We start from the raw sequence: 11,480 nt of genomic DNA, 5'->3' as shown, positions 1-11,480 counted from the left end.
AGCAACTGGAACGGAGGTGTTATAAGGGGCAGCAATTTTCCACCACAACTGCGAGCACGAAGAAGGAGAGGGACAGAGAGATAGAGACAGACGGAAATAGAGACAGAGATAGAGCTGGAGATAAAGGGGGATGGTGGCTTTGATGTCGACAACTTTCCAACACCCTCGCATCCTTAGTACACTTCCTTTATCGGGTGGTATGAGATGGTGTCTCTACTGGCAACCAAAAGAACCTTGGGTAAAGCAAGAAGATACATTGTGGAAGTTCCATGTCTATTAATAACCATCTCTGAGAGGGACACACACTCAACAAATTAACTATAAATGATAAGGGTGGAAATCAGAGCAAAATTCTCTTTCCAATGGGAGTGAAGAGCGAAGCAACGAAGGAGCACTCACGGGAACAAAAATCACACTTCAACAGATGCTGTGTGAATCCGGTGCAGTGAGGCACCCGGGACAGGCCGATTCACGGGGACAGTGAGGAGAACAGACGTTACCAGGGGTCTGGGGGACAGGAGAATCGGAAGTTATTGTTTAATGGGCACAAGAATTTCAGTTTGGGGAGATGGGAAAGTCCTGGAAAAGGATAGTGTGAATGATTACAGGATATTGTGAATACTGGCTGCCACTGAACTGTACACTTAAGAATAATCAAGCCCTGGCTGGCATAGCTCAGTGGATTGAGCACAGGCTGCGAACCAAAGCATTGCAGGTTCGATTCCCAGTCAGGGCACATGCCTGGGTTGCAGGCCGTGGCCCCCAGCAACTGCATATTGATGTTTCTCTCTCTCTCTCTTTCTCCCTCCCTTCCCTCTCTAAAAAAAATAAAGAAAGAAAATATTTTTTAAAAAGAATAATCAAAACAGTAACCTTTATGGGATGTATTATAGATTACCACAATAAACAAAAAGAACCGCAAAAAAAAAAAGAAAAAAGAAAAAAAATTACACCCGAGTTCAAGCATGCTTGAAGCCAGGGCCCTCACACTCCTGGGTCAGTCGTTGTCTGTGGGGCACCCTTCCCGGGGGTCAGTCCCCAGTCACTCCCGCCTCTCTGCCCACGCAGCGGAGTGGCTCCAGGGGCCGGGGGGGGCGGGGGGACCCTCAGAACTGCAGACGGGAAAAGCCCCGTTGCCTCTGGCCGGGCTGCGGTCTGGAGGAAAGGAAGTCCTGGTAGGGGGCACGGAAGAGGCGAAGGCCCCGAAAACGGGACATGCCCCGCATTTCCCGGGGAAGCAAGTGTGCGGGGCTGGAGCACAGCTAGACCCTGCGCACTGAATAGGGGTGAAGGTCAGAGAGGAAAGGGGCGAGAGGCGGGCCGATGAAGCAGGGTTTTGAAGGTCACTAGGACCGTGGCTTTTACTCTGAGTGACAAGGGGAGCCTCTGGGAGGATGGGAGCCGAGGAGGGACCTGGGCCTGCTGGTGCTCATGTACCGCGTATGCGTCTTCCAGGGTTGGAGGGGCTATAAAACCTCCCTCGAAGTCTCAGAGTCGGGTAGCAAACCCCCACGGCACTAAGAGCCCCTGTGACGTTGGTTTGCCCTGCAAATTCTGCCGCTTTGACTGCACCTCGGCAGAACCGCCTTTAACCCTTGTTCAGGGTTGTATTTGCTCTGGGGATCCCCAGACCGGAGAGGGATGGGGGTGCAAACGGGAATAACCTCCCTGCGCACACCGTGACTCTCGCTCCGCACACCTTTGGCCACCAGGCGGGTGCACCAGCCGGCACCCAACCTCCACGGGTTCGAAGACTTCCTTCCCCGGACGCGGGAGGAGTGGCGCGGTTTCCCTACACGAGGACCAGTGAGCGCACTGTCTCCGCAGGAAGGGGCGGGCTTTGTTGTAGCCCTACGTTGCCATAGCGACCCAGGCCGCGGCCCTGGACGCTGGAGCGCGCGCTTTGCACTGCTCAGAGACACTAGGCTGCGATCCCTCAGTTCCTGCTTGAGGACTCCGGATCCAGGCTCCACTCGGCAGGTGATCGCAGGTGAGAGGGCGCAGGTGGGACTGGGCGGGGGTTCCGGACGGACCCCTAAGACTCCGGGCCCAGCCCCTCCACCTTCCCAGTGCGGTTACTATTGTTATTCAGTATTAAAACAGCTCAGGCAGAGTCCGCGCAGCGCTTTGCAAAGCTTTCTTTTCCAATCAGTAGCTCATGTATTCGGTCCTCAGCCTCCGCTATAGCAGAACCTAGGTTCCCGAAAGTGCCGGCCGGTGCATCCGTCTGGTTGAGTTCTTATTACTCCCATGAGGCTTTAAGTAACCCCCAGTTGACATCGTAAGGAAGTTATTAGATTCTAGGTTACAATTCTGAGTAAACCAAGGAGAAAGTGTCAGTTTGGGGCTGATATGGCATTAACACCTTTCTGAACAGTTGCTAATCTCCATCTCGCTAAGACAAATTGGTTTCTGTTCAGTATTTTTATTTTTACAGTTACCTTCCCCTTCGGGTACCTGACACTTGATTTTCCCTTTATAGTAATGTGATGTAGGGTCTCTTTCTTGGCAAAATTATTTGTAAAAGGGAATTCATGCAAATATCAAGATTGAGCACAACGCAGGTGATACTTGGAAATAGGAGACAAATGAAAAAAAAACACTAAATGTAGGGCCTGAGGCTGTTATCTCCTCCCAGCTGTTGCCGTTGCTGATTCCGTGGCTTGGAGTGACCCTCTCTGTTTCTAGGCTTGGTCCTCAAGATCTGTACCAGCCGGTGTGGTTGTCAGCCCGGTCAGACCCCCGCAGTCCGCCGCTGCAGCCCAACCGGAGGAACTCCTTGGTGGGTGGGGCCCAGTGCTAGAGGCAAATACAGGGCCCAGCTCGGAAAGTGTCTGTAAGAATTTCAGAACAGTGGCCGCAGAGAGGTGAACGAAGCACAGCCCTTCTCGGGTCTGGGCCCTCTGCCACTGCTTGGGTCCCATGTCCGTGTTGCTGCCCCTGGGTGGGTGGATGCCTGGGCCACCGCGATCTCCGGGAATCTGCTCAGCCCCGAGGCCATTCTGATTGGTCAGCAGCTCTGCGTGCTCGCGGTCAAATATTTCACTGTAGCCCCTGCTGCCAGCACTGCCGGTGTGTGCCTGTGTGTGTATGAGTGTATTCCCCAAGCCCATGGGACGGAAGAGGTAGTATTTGCTAATGCGGAACGGGGATCCCCAGCTTTGGAGGGGACCATCATTACCAGCTGGCACAAGCCGCGTGGAGACAGACAGGGGGCTGTGAATGTCTCTGCACTGGAGACCCTGGGGACATGAAGAGCACAGACAGGGGGCTCCCCGACTGCGGAGAGGCCCTAGACACACCCCTCCCCCCACCAAAGTCTCTCTGCAACCCCACCAGGCAGGGTGGGGAGGAGAGCTGGATCTGATGGAAAAACCCAGCCAGGTGATGAGGCAGGCAGGCGGAGGACCGAGGCAGGGGCCAGGGGTCAGATGGAGAAGGGTGACCAACCATCCTGATGTGCCCAGGATTTTCTCAGTTTTAGACAGAAGGTCCGAAGCCCTAGGAAACCCCTCAGTCCCAGCCATATGGGGCAGCTGGTCACCCTAGAAGCAGTATCTTCAGTTGTGGGCTCTCTTGATAGCTTGTAAAGCCAGCCCCTGGACTTTTGCATCATCCTATCCGCCAGACAGATGATGCGAGACCGAGGGGGTTAAAGTGCTGGGCGCCAGGCGGTGTGTGTGTAAGGGTGTCCCTGTGGACTATGCCATAGCAGCTGTCTGCCGGCGGCCCAGGGCGGCACGGCTACCCCAATCCCCCATTCCCCTGGAAGGGATCTCGGTGGGTGCTCACCACGGGGGGGCTCCAGGCCAAGTTCTAGCCTCAGGGCCAGCATCCACTCTGATTGGTCATACTGGCCATTAATATGTGACCGTGACCTCCTGCCCGAGGGCAGTTTCTTCCTGATGCCATCACAAACCCAACTGCTCTACTGGTTTCCCTGGTTTCCCAAGCAATTGTGTCATCAGGCCCCCCCCTCCCCTCAAGTGCGCCCCTGGAGAAGCAAGGGAGGAGACAGCCCAAGGTCAGACCAGCACAAAAGGATCCCCTCCCGAAGCAGTACATGTGCCCCAAGGACTCAGAACACACATGACTCACCCGGCTTGAGCTCCAGACAGGTGCCTCCCCCAGGAGCCCCGGAACGCTGGCCTAGCCAGGGGCGCGCTGAGCCCTCGATGTCCCCAGCTTTCGCCGGCACCCTCAGGCCCTGAAGAGGCAGCCAGCATGCCCATCTCCAAGTACCCACGGAAGTCAGAGCCCCTGTGGAAGGCATGGGACCAAAAGGCCCAGAAGAACGGACTGAGACACCAGGTGTACAGTGTCGGTGGCGACTGCTACGTGGGCGAGTGGAAGGACAACATGAAACATGGTGAGTGGGGGACCCTCAGGGGCTCGGGCGGCAAGTGTGGGCTTTGGGCCAAGAAAACAGCTTTCAGAGCTCACCGGGATATAAGATGTGTCCCCGAGGCTCCTCCAAGGGGTAAATGCTGGCCTGGACCAGCCAGGGGCCCCCACATGCTGTGGTTCTGGAAAGGAACTCGGCCCTGACTTCAGCTGAGAGAAGGTCTCAGGGACCAGCGGGGCACAGAGCAGTCTTGAGACGCCAGCCCCGGCCCCAGCTGGGGCTCAGGGGACTCAGCTCTGGCCCTACCCTCCGAGGCCTGGGCTAAGCGTGGGACTGCCTAAGAGCAGGGAAAGGCAGAGCCCAGAAACCAGCCTGCAGTTGGGAGTCTGGTCTTCAGACTCAGCCCTGACATGGAGCCTGACCAGCAGGAGGTGAAGCAGAACCCCCCACCCCAAGCAGCTGGGGCTTAGGCGTTAACTGGTTTGCGCTCCGGGTCTAACCAGTGGAGGGTGCAGGGGTCCTTGTGATACAAATTAAGACCTGAAGGAAAAAAAAAGCTTTTGATTTAAAAAGGTGGCATGACTCTTCACTCCAGTCTCGCAATTCCAGATTCTGTGCTCTTAACCACTTTTCTCCTGCTTTCCTGCAGTGAGTGCTTTTGAGTCCATAAACCTGGACGAGAATCTTAGGCCCACCAACTATGACCTTGAGCGATCACACACCATTCGGAGCCTCCGTTCCCCCATCTGTAAAATGGGAATAATGCCTGGACCTAGTGTGGCTCAGTTGGTTGGCCATTGTCTCCCAAGGCGGAAAGGTCACCAGTTCGATTCCCCCTCAGTGCACATGCCTGGGTTGCAGGTTCGGCCCCATGCTATTAAGAGATGAAACTGACTTGGGGCTTGCTATGTGTCTGGCTTCGGGGCAAAAGTCTGGAGGACCACCGTTTGTGGAAATGGAACTTTCTTGGGGCTTCCCAGGTGCTGGGGGTCTAGAGACAAGGCACAGACTCTGTCCCGGTCTTCGGGAATCGCCAAGTCTAGGGGCCCCCGAGGCCCAGGCAGACCCAGCACCTGCCCCCCAGCCCCGTGTGGCCATGTCCACAGTGCTGGCCCATCTGTGTGTCATCAGGGAAAGGGACACAGATCTGGAAGAAGACAGGGGCCATCTACGAGGGGGACTGGAAGTCCGGGAAGCGAGATGGCTATGGCACCCTCAGCCTTCCGGACCCTGAGACAGGGAAGAACAGGAGAGTGTACTCGGGCTGGTGGAGGGACGGTAAGAAAATGGTGAGTGGTTCCTATCATGTCCTGGGGCATGGGCCAGGCTGAAAGCAGGCTACGTGTATGTGTGGGGGGGAGGAGTCACAGAGGCCTGGGAGAAAAGGGGGGGATGGGTTTGAGGGGAGAACAGGGGTACTGTGTGGGTAGAAGGAAGGGTGGGGGAATCGCCAAGTTTCTCAGAACAAAACCCAGGAAACAGGAAGCCGGAGGAGAGGGCCCAGGGAGGAGCATTTGAAACCCTGTGGCTACAAGAAGCCGGCCAGGCCACGGGCTGGGGGGTGGGGGGGAGTCTCCTCCCCCTTCTCCTCCACTCATTTCCTGGCTTTCTTTTCCCTGGGCAGTTCTTTCTGAGAATCACCCTTCTGTTGGGCCAGGATAAGAGGAGTAGGAAGAGTGGGAGCAGGAAAGCTGAGGCCACACCCTTAGTCATCGAACAAGAGAGGAAGGACCCAGGTCCCAGGGGTAGAAGCTAGCCAGAGGCGTGTCCTCACCCATAAACACTCAAATCCTCACCACAGGCCATGGTAACATAAAAATATAATATTGCTATTGAACAACCACTATTGCAATCTTGGAACATGATACTGTCCTTCACCTAACTCTCACATCATCATCATCATCATCATCATCATCATCATCCCCCCCGTTTACTGATGAGGAAATAAGCTCAGAGAAGTGAAGTGTCTTGCTTGGGGTCACACTGCTTGGGGTCCAGGATTTCATGATCTCTGCTGTCAAACTGTTTATTGGCCAGTGGGTAGAGAGAACTCAAAATAAACAGTGTACATATAATACAGTGTTAGGATGGAGGTTTGCACAGGGAACCCAGAGGAAGATTACTGAACATTCATTCATGGCAGGCTTCCTGTAGGAGGTGACATTAAAAAAAATGCAGTTAACCTGGGAGTAAAAAAGAAGGGGAAGTAGCAAAGGAGGCAGAAGTAACAAAAGGAAGGATATGTCAGCAAGGTGTGCATGCCCAAAGGGGTGGGGGGAAGAGGGGGTGTAGGTGTGGGCCTGGTGTTGGTGGGGAATCAGGAAGCTTGAGCTGCCTCACCCAACCTCCTTAGGTGTGATCTGTGGGGAGTCCATGATTCTCTGTGGTTGGATGCTGAGTATGGTGGTGTTGATGTTCATTTTTCTGGGGAGAAAGTCCACAGCTCTGATCTGATTCTCAGAGGCAACTGTTACTTTTAAGAGGGTCAGATCAGAGTTGGGGTTAACATAAGCAGATGGGCTATGTAAAAGACCCTTCTGGCTGCTGTATAGAGGATGCATGAGGGCGGGGAGAATGGGAGAGTGGAAGAAGGGACCAATGAGGAGGGGAGAAAGAACGGTGGGCTGCTCGAATTGGGTAGCAGAGGGAAATGGGCAGCTTGGAGCGATTTTTCGATACGAGGTGCAGGACTGAGAGAGGAAGCAAGGAGAAGCCCAGGTGTGTGGACTGGGTGCCAGGGAGGATGGTGGGGCTTTCCTAGTGGTGGTTGGGGGGCGCCGTGAAGTGAACGGGTTTACCTTCCTGCTTTCAGGGCTATGGGATCCATTTTTACGGACCCAAAGAGTATTACGAAGGTGAGTGGTGTTGCAACCAGCGCTGCGGGTGGGGCCGCATGTACTACAGCGATGGTGACATTTACGAAGGCCAATGGTGGAACGACAAGCCGGAAGGGGAGGGCATGTTACGCCAGAGTGAGTGCCCCGCCCACCCTCCCAGCCACGCCCACGCGACCACGCCCCAGCCTGCTGGTCACGCCCACCCAGCTTTATTCCTCTGGGCTCAGCCAGACCCGCCCCCATCAAGCCACGCCCCCGGCAGAACCCTGCTCCAGTGTGGGTTAAGGGGGACAACAGGTCCAAATCCCTGCCCTGAGGGAGCTTATGCTCTAAAATGAGAGCCTCACAATAAAAATGGACAATTAAGACATTTTCTTATGGTCATAACAATCATAGCTACACTTATACAGCCATGGACCCATTTAATCCTCACTCCAGTTCGACAGCACCGGCACTCTCGGCCCCACTCTACAAAGGAACGAGGCACCAGAGAGGTTAAGTCACTCGATCAAGGTCACACAGTCTGTTAGTTGTGAGGTCAAACATTGCTAAGGCATTCCCCTGAAGAAACAGGAAGGTGTGTCGGAGGATGACAAAGGAGCTGGTGACAGGGACTATTTAGGCTGACTGAGGGTCAGGAGTCAGGGGGTGCCTTCCTCAGGGGGCAGCCTTTGCACAGAGACCTGAAGGCAGAGGAGGAGCCGGGTATGCGTTGAACTAGGGAAAATGTCCCCCAGCAAAGAGTAAAGAGAAGCCCACACTGGTGTCAGGACATAATCTATTCTTTACATAACAACCCGAGGGAGCTTTTTACAAAAGGGAGCATGTCACTGTCTTGCTTTCCACTTTCCATAGTTCGCTTATTGCCCTCGGAATGAGCTCACACTGCCTGCGGTGTGGGGGCCCACGTGTCCTGCCCTGCCTGCCCCTCTCCCCTGGGCTCCCTTGGTTTCAGCCATACTTCCCTTCAGTTCCCACGCTCCCTGCCTCAGGGCCCTTGCACTGCTGTTCCCCCTCCCTGGAACAGAAAGGCGATGCCCAGATCTTTGCTTTGTCTCCACCTCGGAGAGGCCTCCCCCGCCCACTCCACCTACAGCGCATGCTCCTCTTTCTTCTCAGCACCTGTTTCCTTTCCTGCGGAGCACCAGGTGTGCAATCAAGGGGGTGACGTTGCCTTCCCGTGCCTGTTTCTCACCTGGGCATAATAGCAGTGCCCACGCCACAGGACCGTGATGAGGATTAGATGAGGGGGGTCTCTGTGGAGTGCTTAAAATAGGGTCTGGCCCACGGCCCACGGTCTATAAGGCTGGCGGTATTGTCCCTTTAGACTGTGAGCTGCGTGAGGACCAGGACTGGTCTCTTGTTCCTCACTGTCTCCCCAGTGCCTGGCACATAGCGGGTGCTCTTGGTGAGGAGCCTGGAGCCCAGTCTCCCAAAAACTTAGGTGGCAGAAGGCCAGCAGGGCATGGTGGAGGGGCTGGTTGGCTGTGCCCGGCACCCACAGCCCTGTCCTTTCTTCCAGAGAATGGGAACCGCTATGAGGGCCACTGGCAGGGAGGCTTGAAAAACGGGCCGGGGCGTTTCTTCCACCTGAACCATGGTCAGCTGTTTGAAGGCTTCTGGGTGGACGACGTGGCCAAGTGTGGCACAATGATGGACTTTGGCCGCGAGGAGGCCCCCGAGCCCACCCAGTTCCCCATTCCTCAGGTGGGCAGCCCTCACCAGGGCGCCGTGACCACGCCCAGAAACAGACGGAAAAGAACCCCCCCCCCCCCGCCAGCCACACCCAGCCCGGCCTGACCCAGCTCAGTCCAACTAGCGAACAGACGAGGTTTTGTTTTCGGTCGGGGCATCTCCAGGGAGGCGGGCAGCACCCCACAAGGCTGTCAGCACCGCCAAAGGCAGGCAGCGCCTCATAACACTGGCTGCCTGGGACCTCTATGCACCTCAAACCCACCCCTGCTGCCTCCCCCCAGGTCGAGATCCTAGACCCCGACGGAGTGCTGGAGGAAGCCTTGGCCGTGCTCAAGAAGGCGGAGGAAAAACAAGGAGACTGATGCCAGGTGTGGGGATGGCACCCTCTGTGGGAGCGAGGCAGCCCCTGGGGTCTCCCCTGGCCAAGGGGCTCAGGGCCGGACCAGAGAGGGCGGGTTGCCTCCTCCTGCAGTCCCGCTGGTCCTTTCTGGCTCCTCGCCTTCAGGACTCAATGTCACCGAAGATCAGCTCCTTGCAGCCCTGGCCGGCCCTCCCATTTGTGCCCTGGGCGTCCTGGGAGGCGCACTGCTGAGGGTCAGGTGGCAGGCTCGCCCCCGAATGCGCGGAGGGTGGTTTGCGCCTGGCCTCCACCTGCACATCTGTCCAGTGGGCCCATTCGGCCCTAGCCCCTCCTGCTGTGGGTGTAAGTGGGGTTCAAGGGGAGGGCGTTGATAGTGTCTTTGAAAAGCCAGCTTCCACCGCCCCTTCGCCTCTGCAGAGAGACTCCCAGAGCTTCAGGAGAAAGTCAAACGCACGTCACCCAACTGCTCAGACCGGTGCGGCTCCCACTGGAGGAGTGCGCTGTGGCTCCGGCACACCCTCGGCACCTCGCTCCTCCCAGCACTGGGTTCTTCTTTGCCAACAGGGTGCCAGCGCTTCTCTCTCCAGCTGGCCTTGGGTACCCTCTTGCTTCATTCCAGGACCCTACCCCTGAGTGCATGAGAATAAAGGAGCACCTGGTGGCATTAGCCTGGGGCTGGTGGTGTCAGGTTTGGGGGCAGGGGAGGCTGGAAGGGATCTCAGGGAGAGAGGAGGCAGGCTAGACCCTAAGGGGTGGGGGGAGGTGGCTCTGGGTCTCTGCACTCTTGAAGCACTCGGGAGAGAAGAAAGCCTGCATCTGGCACACTGGTCCCTAAGATCTGGGCTTAAACCTGACCTGGCTTCTTGGTCCAACACAAGGGCTCTCAACTTTGGAATCCCGTGGGAGCTCTAAAAGCCAGAAGCCCAAGATCCACGCCCGGAATTTCTCATTTCACTGGGGTGAGGCCCGGGCCTTCAAAATCTTCCCCAGATGATTCTGACGTACAGAGCCAGGGCCGAGAACCCCCGACTTGCAGGATCTGTGACCCTTGGCAAGGGACCCCCGTGCCGCCTCTGCAACATGGGACATCTGAGGTCCCACAGGGGCGTTTGGAGGGTTTGCTCTCAGATGTCATCACGCTGACTAACACGTATCGAGGTTAATGGGGAAGCGATGTCTGCGAAGGGCTCTGCACGATTCTAATGCGGACGGCATTCCTGCGAGATAAGGGGCTCTTACACAACGAGGAGGGCCAGGAGCTCTGCGGGTCGGACCGCCCGCACCCGGCGCTGTGAATCCAGCGTGACTTATCAGCTGTGCGGTCTCGGGTACGTCGCCCCACCTCTCCGTCCTCCAGGTTTCCTCTCCTCTAATATGGGACAATAACGGTATTTACCGCCCAGTGTTGTTGTGGTTACTGGGAGGATCAAACACGACACCCTTCCCCGGGGCATTCAGTTTGCTGGCTGCAATGTAAACACGCCACCAAAGAATGATTCAGCCGGCTCTCCACAGTGGCACCCCGAAATACCAGGAGGTAGGGGGGCATCGCCGGGCGCCTGGTGCCTAGTAAAGGGTCCATAAATACTGACACAGTCAGGTTCTGCTTCTAAACTGTAACGGGGTGGCCTGACACCAGGAAGCTGAGCCTGGCCTCCTCGGGACACGGAATTAACCAGACAGACCCAGAGCGCTCACTCGGGGGCCAGGTGCTGTGCTGATGGCTTTGCGTGTGTCCCATCCCCTGGCCCTCAGCAACCTGTGATGTTCTGCTATCACTCGTCCCACTTTAGAGGAGGAGACGGAGGTCCAGGGAGGTCCACAAGTCGCCACCTGGAGAGTGACTGTACTCACAGGCACACTTATCTGCAGTTACAGTCCAGAACCGTGTGCACAGGGCACCTTTTTTTTGCCCCCCCCAGAAAAAGGGGGTACGTGCCGGTTTACGTATAATCTCTCTCCCGGAAGCAGAGTGGGAAACCAAATGAACTGGCAACAGATGGTCGTCTCTAGGGAGGACCAGGGACGGGGGAGGGCGGCTTTTCACTGTGCGTTTGGAACCATGCGAGTGTATCATCTGTTCAAAACACGAATAAAACTGAAGTTAGAGACTGTTCTCAACTACCAGCATTTCCTCAAGTTGCCTGGGTTTGAGTATCTGGAATGCTTGTTAAAAATACAGAATTGTAGGGGGGATAAATGGGAATGGGGAAAAAATACAAAGAAACAAACAGAATCAGAC

General features: G+C 56.1%; 1 protein-coding gene across 6 annotated transcripts; it reads left to right on the top strand.

The window, feature by feature from the left end:
* Positions 1-1,874: 1,874 nt before the first annotated feature.
* On the top strand, positions 1,875-11,330 carry MORN3 (MORN repeat containing 3). Of its 6 annotated transcripts, none has more exons than XM_045846618.1 (8): positions 1,875-1,990; positions 2,689-2,782; positions 4,205-4,369; positions 5,477-5,634; positions 7,158-7,317; positions 8,705-8,889; positions 9,159-9,245; positions 9,656-11,330. In XM_045846618.1, the coding sequence occupies exons 3-7, from the start codon at positions 4,225-4,227 to the stop codon at positions 9,237-9,239; spliced, it is 729 nt and encodes a 242-aa protein (XP_045702574.1). In that variant the 5' UTR covers positions 1,875-1,990; positions 2,689-2,782; positions 4,205-4,224; the 3' UTR covers positions 9,240-9,245; positions 9,656-11,330. The 6 variants fall into 6 exon arrangements, with proteins under 6 accessions (XP_045702574.1, XP_045702565.1, XP_045702584.1 ...); XM_045846609.1 differs by having other exon boundaries at positions 4,186-4,369; XM_045846628.1 differs by having other exon boundaries at positions 4,115-4,369; positions 7,158-7,200.
* Positions 11,331-11,480: the final 150 nt, after the last annotated feature.

Source organism: Phyllostomus hastatus, unplaced genomic scaffold (genome assembly GCF_019186645.2).
Source record: "Phyllostomus hastatus isolate PE091 unplaced genomic scaffold, TTU_PhHast_1.1 phas_contig_1162, whole genome shotgun sequence".
Lineage (NCBI taxonomy): Eukaryota > Metazoa > Chordata > Mammalia > Chiroptera > Phyllostomidae > Phyllostomus > Phyllostomus hastatus.
Note: the sequence above shows the minus strand (reverse complement) of the source record. Positions and strands in the feature narration are given on the sequence as shown.

Coding starts and splice junctions, on each gene's coding strand:
- MORN3 (XM_045846618.1), top strand. CDS start 4,225: ATGCCCATCTCCAAGTACCCACGGAAGTCAGAGCCCCTGTGGAAGGCA. Junction 4,370..5,476: donor GAAGGACAACATGAAACATG/GTGAGTGGGGGA, acceptor GTGTGTCATCAG/GGAAAGGGACACAGATCTGG. Junction 7,318..8,704: donor GGAGGGCATGTTACGCCAGA/GTGAGTGCCCCG, acceptor CCTTTCTTCCAG/AGAATGGGAACCGCTATGAG.